This window comes from Tursiops truncatus, chromosome 20 (genome assembly GCF_011762595.2).
Source record: "Tursiops truncatus isolate mTurTru1 chromosome 20, mTurTru1.mat.Y, whole genome shotgun sequence".
NCBI classification, from domain to species: Eukaryota; Metazoa; Chordata; class Mammalia; order Artiodactyla; family Delphinidae; genus Tursiops; species Tursiops truncatus.
In genome coordinates, this window is record NC_047053.1 from 44,281,339 (window position 1) to 44,296,051 (window position 14,713).

At 49.1% G+C, this 14,713-nt stretch overlaps 1 protein-coding gene across 11 annotated transcripts in view; it reads right to left on the bottom strand.

Annotated features, from left to right (window-relative positions):
* Positions 1–3,259: 3,259 nt before the first annotated feature.
* PECAM1 (platelet and endothelial cell adhesion molecule 1) overlaps positions 3,260–14,713 on the bottom strand; it is a 55,810-nt gene continuing 44,356 nt past the window's right edge. For 4 of the 11 annotated variants that reach the window (XM_073797434.1, XM_073797426.1, XM_073797430.1 and 1 more), the window contains 3 exons: positions 9,121–9,143; positions 6,923–7,024; positions 3,260–4,303 (listed from right to left, as the gene is read on the bottom strand). In XM_073797434.1, coding sequence (XP_073653535.1) covers positions 6,929–7,024; positions 9,121–9,143 — 119 coding nt within the window. In that variant the 3' untranslated portion in view covers positions 3,260–4,303; positions 6,923–6,928. Of the gene's footprint in view, positions 4,362–6,922; positions 7,025–9,120; positions 9,144–14,713 lie in introns of all 11 variants that reach the window. The other 7 variants (XR_012328536.1, XM_073797432.1, XM_019944399.3 and 4 more) reach the window with 2 other exon arrangements.

Below are 14,713 nucleotides of genomic sequence, written 5' to 3' on the forward strand. Positions count from 1 at the left end.
CCATTGAATTAGGAAATGCGTATTAAGGGACACTTCAGGCTTTAGAAATACTTTGGACTCTGAAGCTTTTCAAAATATTTACTGCCCATTCCTTTGGCATTCCAAAACAGTCTAATAGTTTATTACTTTTGAGAGATGACGGCTGTCTCTTTTGAACACTGAAATCACCATTTATTTCTTTATTCTGAGCAATTTTTTTCAAGGCAAGCCAAGTCCCTCTTGGGACATTGGACTTAAAACTGTCCATGAAGTAGACCCTTTGATTAGAAATGGGTTGACCTCTATCTGGGTTTTCAACTGACATCAAATCATATGGAGAACACATGAGTTTTTAATTATTTCATAGTTCTTAACCCTCTTTTGGATTATGTCTCTGAGGAATTGATAAAAGCTATGGACTCTCTCCTAGAATATCATGTACTCTCACAACTTTTTGCACCCACTCTCAGGGTGTTCACAGACACCATGCCCTACCCGCACCCTCCCGTGGACCCCAGTCGTGGAGACTGTCCCGCTGGGCATCCACCTCCCTCCAGTTCGCCTTCTTACTTGAGCCTCAGAGTGGTGAGTGAGCAAGGGCAGAATCTGACCTATGGCAGAGGTTTTCTCTCCAACATGCTAAGGACACTGGTGCAGAGTCTCAAAAACAGCTGTGCTCAGGAGTTGAGTTCTGGCTGAGCAACTTTTGGGAACCTTCTTCTTAAGACTCTCAAAGATTGGGTCGGGCCAATGGGATCCCCGGCAGAAATTCCCAGGGGACAGTGCTGGCTTTTTGAAGAGGACTGATTGGGTCATAGGGCTGACAGGCAGTCTTCCTTATATTCATTGGGGACACCATCCTCTCCCTTGCCTCAGGGCTTTAGCACACGTCCCCCCATTGTTGGTCATGCTCCTTGCTCCTCACCCCACCTTTTTGACCTGCTACCCACTACCTGCCCTCAGATCTTTGGTTAGACCCACCTTCCTCTTGGACACTCTCTCTGATCCCCCAAAGTCTGTGTTAGGAGCCCTTTCCCTATGCCCCCACTGGCTTTGAATTTTTCCATCACCACCTTTGTCCCACTGTTGTAACTGGCTCTCTACTCACCTGTATCGCTACTGGATTGTACAGGAAATCAGGGGCCGTGTGATTCTTATAATCTTCCTACTCCCAAGTGTCGGGAAAACAGAGCATGGTGGATGGATGCAAGCTTGCTGAGTAAATACATGAATAAACTGGCTGGGTCAATGCAGGGCTTCTCAACCTTGGCACTGTTGGCATTTTGGACTTGATACTTCTTTGCCATAGGGGTTTGTCCTGTGCATTGTAGGATATTTCATGGCCTCCCTGGCTTCTACCCACCACGTGCCCCACCCAACTGTGACAAATAAAAATGTCTCCAGACGCTGTCCAGTGACCCCTGGGAGTTAAAATCGCCCTGGTAGAAAACCACTGCATAAATGAATTAATGTTGACCTTGGGATCACTTTGCCCATCTTGAGTCTATGTCACGGAGTGAGAGTTCAGTCAGTCAGTTTCTGCTGGTGGAGCGCTCGGTACGTGCTCATGAAATGGGTGGCTGACCTCGTGTGGCTCCTCAGAAGAGGGAAAAACTTCCACTCTGCCTTTTCTAAGTGGTCTCTTCTCTAATAAGCTATTACAACATGAAGACACAAGAGGGAGCTCTAACTAACAAGTTCCACAGCTAAGAAAACGTCCTTCCTCTCCTGGAAATGGTGACTGGACCCTCCTTGTTACGTGATGAGCTCAGGCTTAGACGTTTGGTTATGGCTTCAGGTTAGGACAACGGAACCAGGATCCTGAGTTGGGAGGTTTCAGCCATTAAATATAGTGAAAGAGGGACTTCCCTGGTGGAACAGTGGTTAAGAATCCACCTGCCAATGCAGGGGACACGGGTTCGAGCCCTGGTCCGGGAAGATCCCACATGCTGCAGAGCAACTAAGCCCATGCGCCACAACTACTGAGCCTGTGCTTAGAGCCCGCGTGCCACAACTACTGATCCCATGTGCCACAACTACTGAAGCCCATGTGCCTAGAGCCCGTGCTCCCCAACAAGAGAAGCCACCGCAATGAGAAGCCTGCGCACCGCAACGAAGAGTAGGCCCCGCTCACCGCAACTAGAGGAAGCCCGCGCGCAGCAACGAAGACCCAACGCAGCCAAAAATAAATAAATTAATTAATTAAAAAAATTTTTTTAATTAAAAAATATATATACTGAAAGAAAGACCCCTGCGTGTGTGGCCTGCTCCTCAGACATATAGACTGAGGGGAAAAATAAAGACCCAATTATGCTCCATTTATAAGTGATAAGCAGTATGAACAGGGTCTTCCCAGCTTCCCCAGAAATGCTCTGCTCTGGTGGCAGCAAGGGACTGAGGAGTTGACACAGGGGCTCGGGGTGCACCCCAAATCACCGACACAACAACTAACAGGCTTGAAGGCTGTTAGCGATTATCCAATCCTTTGTCTCTGCACTGAGTCAATGGCCCTGAAAACCGGGAAATTGTATAGCATCTTTGTGATACAACATTGTGTGTGTGTGTGTGTGTGTGTGTGTGTCTACAGCTGCCATCATATTTTGAAAGGAATCTAAACCCTCCAAATGTTAAGAACCGTTAGTCTAACTCATCTTAGAGATGAAGAGACAAAGAGGCTCCTTCAAGTTTCTGCCGCCGCAGACCCAGGACACATGCAGCTCTCCTCTGCCTTCAGGTCCAGTGGGTGGTGCTGGCCTGTGGGGCAGGGAGGTCTGGTCTGAGGCCACGGGGGAGGGTGGATCCTGAGGCCTAGAGGGGTGGGAGGAGGCTTTGCCAGTAGGGTTACCAGATAAAACATAAGATGCCTAGTTAAATTTGAATTTCAGATAAATGAATACTTTTATAGTATAAGTATGTCCCAAATGTTACATGGGACATACTTATACTCAAAAATTATTTGTTGTTTATCTGGAATTCAAATTTAACCGGACATCCTGGTTTGGGGGTGGGGTGGGCAGTTGTTATTGTTCACGCAATCTGACGACAGCAGCCTAGCAGGTTTCAGCTAGGAAGCAAACAGTGAAGCACCTGCTGACGGATATTAATAACTCAGGGTTCGAGACTCAGACTACCTCTGACTTCAGTGAAGGCCACCGAGGTCCTGGCCTGCTGACGGGACCTGCTTGGTTCTCTGTGGCCTTGGATGCCCTGAGGAGTCCCCAGGCACAACAGATACTCTGTACGTGTGTGGCCTCTCAGAAGATGACATCTCACAGGTCTGTGAAGAGTAAAGATCAAATTTATTTAATACAACACCCCTCAGGGTCCCTGCAGCTGTGTCAATGAGGAGGACAAGGGAGGTGGTCTCGCTTGGGTGTGCTCACTAGTGCGACCCACCACAGAATGGCCGCAGTCCCTCATCCACCCACTCAGGGCACCATCAGAAACATTTGAAGACCTCGGGAGACCATTCCTTTAGCAAGGAATAAATAACAAAAAATTAGTAAGAAAAATAGGCATTTCATTTTTCTAGTAAAAAAAAATATTTGCTGGAGGCAACCATCTTCCTGTCCTTCGGTCTTCAGCATGGTAGAGGAAAAGAAAGAAAGGGAACAGAAAACCAGCTTAAGAACATCTGTGCTTTGTCCAACTTCACTTTCTGTTTGGTGCATTGCACAGAATGAACCTCATCTTCAAGGTGGCATCTCAAAGGGGTTGCTCCCAAGCAGCTCTGTTTTCCCATCTGTGGCAGGTGAGGTGGTAGAGGGGACAGGGTGCAGCTGTCTGGTCCATGCTGTGTACTTCCAAGGAACAAGGACTGCCCAGAACCACAGACCCTTGAAGGACCAAAGGCAAAGAGAAAAACTAGCCCCCAAGTCAGGCCATTCGCTAGGAGAGATTGACTACAAAACAGAAACTGGTTTCTGTGTATGAGGGGACTTGGAAAAGTTCTTGATCTCTGTACAAGACAAAATATTCAAGTTTCAAAATATCTCAGTGGCCAGTTTACTCTGAACCTCCTGCTGCTTCTCTCCACTCCCGAGGATGCTCTGGCTTGGTGGGAGGCGGGCCGTGTGGGAAATTAACCAGCCCCTCTGTTAGCCCTTTATACCCAACATAAATGTAGTTAAGATGGATTTGAGAACTGGTGACTTGGCCTGAGGAATTGCCACGTGGTTCGGTGGGAGCAGGGTAGGTTCATAAATAAGTGCACAAAACTCTTGGAATACAGGAATCATCTGCTCTTCTCAGAATGTGGGTGTCCTCCCAGGGAGGAGCGTGTGCTCTCGGAGTCCTAAGTTCCATCAAGGGAGCCTTCCGTTCTCTGCAGTGACAAGAGACAAGACACACTATGGTCACACCCTTCAGGATTGAAGACTGGCCTGGTGGAAAGATATAAAAAACACTGCACAAAGCACGTCTCAAAGGAACTGCAAAGCAGTGCTGTCATCCGAGGACACGCCCCGCCCTGTGGGGCAGCTCCCGCCCACACTCGGTTTTCCCTTCTCTCCACACCTGCTCGGTAGGGCCTGCAGCCTCTACTCCCCCCACAGACACGTTGCACATCAGGCTAGCAACCAACGTCATCAAGCACCCACTGTGAACCCAGCACTAGGTCCCATGGGTGCTACATGGGGAAGACTAGAAAAGAGAAAGACTAGGAAAGTTAAGGGACACCTGGTGTCTTGCTCCAGCTCTGCCTCTAACATGAGGTGAACCTTCTCTAGGTTTGTTTTTATATTTCAAAAATGAAAGACTGAACTCAAATGATCAAACCTAAATGTTTTTAAATTATATGATTCTGCCTTAAAAAGGAATGAAATTCTGATTCATGTCAACATGGATAAACCCTGAAAACATTATGCTAACTGAAATAAGCTAGACACAAAAGGAACAAGTGATTCCACTTAAATGGGGTACCCGGAAGAGCCAAGTTCATAGCGACAGGAAGTAGAATGGTGGCTGCCATTCTGGGTGGAAGGGGAAACAGGAAGTTAGGGCTTCATGGATACAGAGTTTGCGTCTGGGATAATGAAAAGTTCTGTGGATGGATTTGGCAATTGTTGCACAACGATGAGAATGCATTAATGCCCCTGAATTGTACACTGAAAAGTTGTTAAGATGGTAAACTTCATGTTGTGTCCATTTTGCCACAATAAAAGTGAAAAAAAAATTTTTTTCTTAAATTCCAGATGCCGCCCTGCAGTGTTCTCTAACTGCTCCACAGGGTATTTGTGTCCCCTACACACCCATCAGTGACTGGACCCCCGTCTGACCCAGGCACTGTTCTTTCTGCTGAGGATGCAAGAACTTGCCCCCGAGAATTTTATATCCTATCAATTATTGACAAACAATGTTAGCATGAAGTTAGAAGGTGGAAGAGGTCCTAACAAACTGCAGAAGGAGTTGAGAGGTGGTGAGAGGACCCTAGCTGGGCAGCGAGGTGGGGTGGATTTTGATGAATGGATGGAGCAAGGGGGCAAGAGTGGAGCAATGCTGGGAGATACTGGGCCCTGGGCAGCAGTGAGTCCGGAAGAGCAGGCAACACCTGCCTGAGTGCCTGACTCTGGGCCCTCTGCGAGCACAGGGCCCCCTGCTGCAGGTGGATCTCAGGGGGAGGCCGGAGCAGAAGTTGTGGGGATTGGCCAACGTCTTGGGAACGCCATGGCCGGGCTGTCTGTCTCCCTGAGGGTTGGCTGAGATGGAGTCCCTGTTTTATTCTGGTCCTGCCAGGGCTGAGGAGCCTCTCGGAACAGGATGCAGGTCTGTGGGGCCCCAGCCGGAAGGCCAAGGCTCTGCCTCCTCCTTTGCCAGGAGAGACCCAGGCAAGCAGGCCAAGAGAGCTGTGTTGGCCCCCGGGGGCTGGAGGCCCGCCAGCCCTGGCAGCTACCCTCGCTCCACTTCCTCCGCTCAGCTGGGGGTGGTGGGGTGTGTGTGTGTGTGTGTGTGTGTGACCCTGGTGTCCAGCCTTCTGCAGGCCCCAGACCAAGTCCTTCCCCAGACACCTCCGCTCCCCTCTCCAGGGGAAGTGAGCGCTCGGGGAGCTGCTGCAGGACCAGCTCCAGAGATGGGAAAGGCTGGGCCACAGTCATCCAGGCCTTGGGGATTTGGAAGTGAAGGTTAATGTGCTCACATCTAAGGCTGTGCTTGCCTGTGTGTAAATCAGAGGCCAGCTGTCAGGCACCAAGTACAGCCAAGAAATTGCCCCACTTCTGGCCAGAACATGGTGTGGACACTCTCAAAGGTCATTTTGCTTCTAACGCTCCTGGGATCTCTACTTCCTGCTTCTAGAATGTCTCCCCCCCCCAGCCCCCACCAGCACTTCCAGTGAACCAGATCTGTGCTAGGTGCTGGCTTAATCCTTGCAACAACTAAGCGAGAGGGTTCTATTTCCTCCAATTTACAAATGAGGAAACTAAGGCCCCGAGAGGTTAGGAAATCTGCCTGAAGTGACATGTCTAATAAATAGGTATCAGGGAAAAGTCAAGTTTTAATGTGGGTCTCTGCTTCCTGGCAAAGCTTGGCTTGGGTTGAATCCTGTGCTTTGGGTAAGCAACTGCTACCTTCCCCTCAGGTGACAGGGGCATTTCAGGGCCAAGTGAAGTAAATTCTCCACCCGTGCCTTATGCCGCCAGAGTGTTTGATGAAAAGAACTTTAAAATAGATAATCAATTAGCTTTTATATGATAGTTTGCAATCTGCAAAGTACTCTGCACACATGTTTCTCACTTAACCCTTAAGATGGTCTTTAAATAGGCAGACATTACTGTTTTTGTTGTTGCCATCACCATCTCCATTCTACAGATGGGGAAGCTCAGGCGTGGCTGGAGAACTGGAACTCATGCCCCAGTCCCTTGATCCCAACTCCAGGGCTGTTCCCATTGCAGTCCAGCTGCCCGCTGGCTCCCGGGAGGGAAGGAGATGAGTTGTAACTAGAAATTGCCTTTTGTCAGTAAGAAGGCAAGTCCCTTCCAAGATCCTGAGACCCAGGCAGGTCCAGATTCATCCCTTTAAGTACAGGGTGTTCTCTTTTCACGTTATCTGTCTGCCTGGGCCACAACACGATTTATAAACAAGGCAAAAATGGCAGAGGAAAAATGAAGTCAGAATGTGCCATTGAAGCAAGTCGAACAATACTAAATTAGTATTTGGCTAAGTGGCTACCTCATTGTTAAGATATTTCCTCCAATATGTTTTCAGAAGCAACGGCCATTAAACAACGGGGAATGATCGCCAGGTTTGATTTCAGGAAGGAAATCCCCTCCCATTTCCCTGCTGAGCAATTCAATTAATTTTCTCCTGACCCTCACCAGCTGATTATTAGGGAAACTATACCTGCTTCTTTTATAAACAAGACGCATTCCCTTAAAGATTCAAAATGCCTTTCCCAACGGCTGGGAATCCCTGTGCTCCCGCCAAAAGGCCTTATTATTTTGGGGCACAGGACCAGCCATGGGTGAACACTCAGGAGCATTCTGGAAGCAGACTCCTGGGCCCATGGGCCGGCTTCTGGGGAAAGGGGAAGTTCTGTCTATCCTAGAGCTCAGAGCCTTTGTCCAGAGAGATCATTTGGATTGAAGAAAAAGTAAATAAGTCAGTCCTGCAGGTCCAGCAGACCTGCCTTGGGTGGACACAGCCACGATTATTGCAGCGGGAGAACATCTCTTTATCCGAGTCCCACAAGGCCCATGGGGCAAAGTTCTCACTTTCCACTCTCGCAATGCTATGATGGCTGGGACAGTGACATCATTTCTTGGAGGAAGTCTTGTGTTGTGGACTGGCCGGGGAGTCTGGAGACCTAGGGTTCTAGTCCTGGCTCTGCTATTAACACGCTGGGTGACCCTGGTCGAGCTGTCCTGCCAATTCAGGACTCGGTTTTCTCATCTATAAATTGGGCCCCTTTTCCTTCCAATGCAACAGTCTCTGATTTCAGGAGTCTGGGTGGCTTAGGCTAGAAAAAGACATTCATTTCATTCCTCTTTTCCTTAAATTGATAGCCTTCCTCCATAAAAAGAATGTCAGCGGCTTCCTGTCTGTCAAAGGCATAATGAGTTCTCTGTTTTACAAGAATTCAGACTCGGGCAAAACAAAGGAAGCTGGGGGCCCATTGGAAGGGCTACAGGCAATCTTGCTGAAAGTTCTTCCCAGACCTTAAAGAAGCAGTTTGCGAGACAAATCCCTCATTTCTTAAGACGTTAGCTGCCCAGTTAGTTAACTCTTGTGCTGCTGGGTAGCTCATAAAAAGGTTGGGAGTAGGAAGATAGGGGAAAATGGGTCTTCGCAAAACTTGAACTTGGGCCTCTGCACTTCTTTTAAACATTCCCATCTGCCAAGTGGCAGCTTCCTAAACCCTCTATTTCCTACAGAATGAAACCTCATAATGAGGTGTTGGAGTCTTTCCCAAGCAAGCCCTAACTTACCTTTCCCCTATCCCTTGTCACCGGCACCCCTGTCTGCTCCCATTCTGAGCTGCTAGAGACTGCTCCAACCCTCACGCCTCTGCCCCTGATGATCTTTCTACCTGGACGCTGCTGGAACCCGCTCACTCCTCATGGCCCATCCAAATGACCCCTCCTTGGGGAAGAGACCACTAACCAGGCAGAACAAAGCACCTCTGTTCTCTGTTTCCATGGCTTCTGGAGTAGCTGTTATCCCTTTGCTTTCTCAGCCAAGAAAACTCATCTGATTCCCTCACTGGATCAAAGACCTTGTGTGTCCCCTGCAGCAGAGGGCCTGGTGTGTGAGGGTGACTGTTGGACGCTTCTCTTCTCCAAGTACACCCCCCGAATCTGCCTCACCTCCAAGGACCTAGACTCAGAGGAAATGTGGACTTTGCTCATCTGGAGCTGAGAGCCCTAGATTCCCAACCCTGCGGGGGACTTCCAGGCTCTCCCTTCACAAGTGGGCTGAGTCATAATGATGGAAACAGTAGGAGAGAATTTCAAAATCACAGCTGGCCTAGAAAACCTGGCTAGCCTGATGACCAGGCTAGTCAGAGGAGCCCAGGCTCCTGGTCTAAAACAGACGAGGCTAGTCTACGGGTGTCATTGCTGGGGCTGCAGAACCTGGGTGAGTCTGGAAATATTTCACTGTTCGATGGACCGTTTTAAAAAAAATAGCGCATATGAAATGTATACTTACAGAATATCTGTTTTCCACGGAATCTGCAAAACAAAGGGTAACATGGAGGTGAGCTACACAGAGCATGAGTTAGGCTCCCCCCACCCCCCACGCCCAACATCTCAGGAGCTGCGCAAATAAAGAGGGAGGGAGGGGGCGCAGTGCAGGAGACGCCAGACCCTCAAGCTCACCGGGTGCCCAGGTTTATGGCTCCTTTGCCCACAGATAGCTTCCCCTGGGCCCTGTAGCTCCATGTGACAAGCATATAAAGTCCCGGGCAGCTAGTTTAACATTTTAAACAGTTGTTTAAGAATTAATAGCACCTGTTAGTTAGGGGAAAAAACTGAAAACTACAGAAAAGTAGAAAGCAGGTAACAATTATCTCTGGTTCCACTGTTGACTTAAATGTCAACATTTAAGTTGAGGTGCTTTCCAAGTTTGGGCTATTTTAAATAATGCTGCCAACGTCCTCTTTGGGAATAAAGCAATTTCCATATTTCATACTAGTTTGTCTATTCCCAGGAGTGGGATCAAATGGAGCAGAAAGTACAAACAAGGCCAACGCCCTTGGCATATATGGTTCAAGTGCTGTCTGAAGGGTAGGGCCCAGGGAGCCTCATCTCAGTCATCCGGAGACCACACAGTCTTCCTGCCAGGGTGCATGCCGGGACTGGCTGGACATTCTGAAAATGTCCAGAAGAGAACAGGAGACATTGCGTCGAAGGTGCGTGACCCCCGCCTGCATTAGTTAGGGATGATTTTCACGGCAAGAGGCAAGAGAGGGCTACGATTTGCCTCTTGGACAGGACCAGGCCCCACTAACAGCAGAGTTTCTGAATGGGGAGTGGCCTACATGTTGGGGCTGATTCCCCAAATAGCCCACCATGGACACGGTTCCGAAGACACAGAAGCCTGGGGAAGGCCCAAGAGGAGATGAGGGTTTGGGGGTTGGTTGCCATTCTTAAAGGTGGTGGAGAGTCATACTCTGTCCCCACTCCCAAATCCTCAGTCTTACTTGAGAGGCAATTCAAGGGGCCTTGGTGCCGCCCAAGCTCAAGCCCAGTCCCTTTGAATCCTGGGCTGTCTCAGGACCCAACTGTCACAACGGGAGTCACAATCTTCTGTTTCTTTCTCTAATTTAAAAATATCCTGTTTCCACCAGTCTACTTCCTCCTCAAACCCTGTCTTATCACAGCTCCATTGTGCGTCTCCTCTAGAGGGAACAGGGCCAGGAGTTCCTAAGGGGCCCCCTTCTGTCCTGGCTGGGTCAGAGGTAGGCGTCAAAGGCCAAATGGATGAATCAGCCCGACCAAGAAGTTGAGCCATTGTGTAAACTTCCACACATTGAGTAAGGCTGTGGGCAGCACCCCACCCCCAGCCCAAACCTGACCTGGGAGGACCCAAAGGATCCCATGCTTCCCGTTCCTCCAAAGCCCCAAGGGCTCTGGAATCAGACAGAGCAAGAGGGCAAGAGCCTCAGGCTGTGTTTCCTAAAGCAACAGGGACACAGAATACTAAAATTCAAGTACGCTGATGATGCGGATGGAGCTCCAAGTTACGCACACTTGTTTTGTTTCTTTTTGGTACCAGAAACTGGTGGGTAGTATCCATGTTTTTTTTTAATAAATTTATTTATTTATTTATTGGCTGTATTGGTTCTTCCTTGCTGCGTGTGGGTTTTTCTCTAGTTGCAGCGAGCAGGGGCTACTCTTTGTTGCAGTGCGTGGGCTTCTCACCGCAGTGGCTTCTCTTGTTTCAGAGCACGGACTCTAGGTGCACAGGCTTCAGTAGTTGTGGCACCTGGGCTCAGTAGTTGTGGCTCACGGGCTTTGTTGCTCTGTGGCATGTGGGATCTTCCCGGACCAGGGCTCGAACCCGTGTCCCCTGCATTGGCAGGCAGATTCTTAACCACTGCGCCACCAAGGAAGCCCCCATATATTTTTTTAATGGAGCAAGTTTTACCGCCTTGCACTCTGAGGTAGGAGATGCCACCCTGGGGGAAGGCTGGCAGTGCCCACTAGGCTAGTTTGCTCTGGGTCTCGCAGGATGGGTGGGGACGGGTCCTCAAGTGCTCTTCTCTCCCTTCCAGAGGGGACATGGCATAGGGCCCCTCTGTTCTTTGGTCCCGTCTCCATGACCAGCCACTCTTGGTATACTGGATTTCTGCTCCCTTAAGAAGTATCCCAGAAGTCTGAATTCCAGGCAAGGAGAAAGCAGAAGAAGGAGGCTGAGTGAGGGAGGTGGGCCCTGCCTGATCCAAAAGACATAGGTTAGTGTCTGGAGCAGGACTTGGCATCTCTCCCCAGAACCGCTAGTTGTCAGGTGGGATGTGCCCAGGATACCTCCAAGGTGGGCACAGGGCATCTAGGGAGGAAAACCAGCTCTCATCTTGGAGGAATGACAGGAAACGAATTCCTCCAAACCAGAGTTCCTTAACACTGGCACTACTGACATTCTGGGCTGGATAGTTCTTTGTTATGGGGCTTGTCCTGTGCATTCTAAGATGTTTAGCAGCATCCCTGGCCTCCAACCATTAGATGCAGTAGCACCCCTCCTCCTGCCCCAAATTATGACAACCAAAAATGTCTCCAGACATTGCCAAATGTCTCTTGCATTGAGAACCTCTGCCCTAAACTGTGGAAATCTTATCCTAGACCTTAGTTCTTTCATAGGGAGAACTTGACTGCATTGCTAATTAATTATAATAAACCGCTTTATTCTCCTGCCTTAAAAACTGGGGTAAATATATGTTAATAAGTTATGCTTTGGATGAACTGCAAACCATTTTATAAAGTACTTTCAGGATGAGCTGGGGCACTGTAAAGCCATCCATCGCTGAATCAGAGTGAAGATACACACTTCCCTGGCTAGCCGGGAATTCCAGTTCACACCAGGCTCCAGCAGGCTGAGGGAAGCTGAGGAGCGTTGCCACGGATAACTGGTGAGCCGACTCATGGAGAGGCTCTCTACCCAGCTACGGTTTAGCTCTTTTAGCTCCTGTCACTAGGAGAGCACTAGAGCACAAGGGGGAGGAAAAGAATCAAACCTTTCCTTGAATTAGTTGGCACCAGGCAGAGGAGGAAGAGGTGGGGTGGGGGGCGCCTTTGACTCCAGGTCAGCTCACAGCCCAGAGCACCAAGCTATGAAAAAACCCTGCGAAGACGCCTCCCCCATCTCAACCAAGAGGGCTCAGCTGAGTAACAGACTATCCTGCGTGAAGTCCAAAACCACGTGGGTGGGAGTAAACGGGCTCTCGTTAAGGGCTGGGAGAGAGAGGTACCACACTGGCACCTGGATCACTTTCCTGCAGTGCTCACTTCCGGGGATCATCCACATGGCTGCTTCTGAGGAGCATGAAAACAGACGAGTTTTCCCGTTTCTGGTAAAAGCCGTATCGTTAACCATAACTACAGCTGCTACTGCTGACAAACCCTAACCTCAGGCAAATGAGGGAAAAGGAAACAAGAACTTTAAAAAACCCCAAATGCTAAGCTTGCAGATCTAAATGATGAGGAAATTATCAGCATTTTCTCCATTCCCCTGAGAAAGCTGAAGCTCAGTGAGGGGCAGAATCTCTTTCTCCACCCTTTCTGGCAGTGTCCCTGGGGCTTGCTCTGTCTTCTCCTGAGGCTGACTTCAATTTGGTCTCTTTCTGATAAAAGTCTTCCAAGTTCTGAGCATCCCTCTCCTCCCTCCCTAACAGGCAGGGAACATGTAGCAAAGAATCATCGAATGGCTGGAAAGTGAAAAAGCTCAAAGATCGAGAGGTTTCCTCGCCTCAGACTGACTTAATTGCTGGGACAGGAAGATGTTAGCTCAGCAGTATGTCAACAAAATAGAATAGCAGCACAGGGAACTCTGCTCAATATTATGTAACAACCTAAATGGGAAAAGAATTTGAAAAATAATAGATACATGTATATGTAAAAAAAAAAAAAGGCAAAGTAACTCCAATGGGAAAATAAGCTTTAATATCAAAATTTTCTAGTATGCTACTGTATTAGTACTTATATTTTCCTAAAAATGAATATTTCAGGTGTTGGAATAGTTAAGAGTAGGAAACATAATGCCATTTGTGCTTGAGTCACTGTAACAACATATTAATAATGAATTTAAATTTTCCAACAGGAGCTTCCCTGGTGGCACAATGGTTGAGAGTCCACCTGCCGATGCAGGGGACACGGGTTCGTGCCCCGGTCCGGGAAGATCCCACATGCCGCGGAGCGGCTGGGCCCGTGAGTCATGGCTGCTGAGCCTGTGCGTCCAGAGCCTGTGCTCCGCAACGGGAAAGGCCAAAACAGTGAGAGGAAAAAAAAAAAGAATCCGCCTGCCAATGCAGGAGACACGGGTTCGATCCCTGGCCCGGGAAGATCCCACATGCTGCAGACCAACTAAGCCCGTGAGCCACAACTACTGAGCCTGCGTGCCACAACTGCTGAGCCCACGTGCCACAAATACTGAAGCCTACATGCCTAGAGCCCATGCTCTGCAACCAGAGAAGCCACCGCAGTGAGAAGCCCGCATATCGTAATGAAGACTAGCCCCCACTCGCCGCAACTAGAGAAAGCCCGGGAGCAGCAATGAAGACCCAACGCAGCAAAAAAAATAATAATAATAAATTTATAAAAAATAAAAAAAAAAAGAATCTGCCCGCCAACGCAGGGGACACAGGTTCGAGCCCTGGTCCGGGAAGATCCCACATGCCACGGAGAAACTAAAACCGTGCACCACAACTGCTGAGCCTGTGCTCTAGAGCCCGCAAGCCACAACTACTGAAGCCCGCGCACCTAGAGCCCGTGCTCCGCAACGAGAGAAGCCACCGCAATGAAAAGCCCGCATGCCGCAACGAGGAGTGGCCTCCCTTTGCCCCAACTAGAGAAAGCCCGCGTGCAGCCAAAAATAAATTAAATAAATTTATAGAAAAAAATTTTTTTCCAATAAATTTTCAACTATGAAAAAATACAGAAGAGCAGATGTGTGTGACTGTGGTCAAGACCCAGTGGGAGGTAATGAGTTGGAAGAGATGCCTCCCTCCCTCCTCATTTTATAGAACCCACCTGTCCACAACAGCCCTTATCCACTCAAGGGCCACGTACGTTCCTGAGGAACACTGACACATCCACCCCGCAGCAGCTCCACTGAGGCCAAGGGAATTTTAGTGGGGACTTGTGAGGAAACTGACATCTGATGGGATAGCAGTGGGGGTGGGGCCAAGTCTTAACCTGATGAGGGCGGAGCCAAGACCAACCCCCAGGTCTCCTATTAAGGGTGTTTTCCATGAGGTTTGCGGTACAGAGAACCACCCAGGCTGGCCTCTGGCTGACACAATGCAGCAGAAACACGGTAAAATGGCCCCTGAGATCCAGGACTTAACTCAGATTTGAAGGGCAAACGTGGAGTCAAAGGTGGGCAGAGGATTAGGATTGGCGCCAAGGGACCTGGGGAGTGACTCTTAGAAGGGACTGAGTCCCCACCCACCACAGACATGTTCCAGAGCCTGGGTCTGGAGCGACCAAGGCATAGACAAATGACCATCCCTTCCAAACGCCAGGATGCTGAGGCTCTGAATGTTATGATTGGAAAGCAACTTAAGATCATTCATTCAACCACCTGA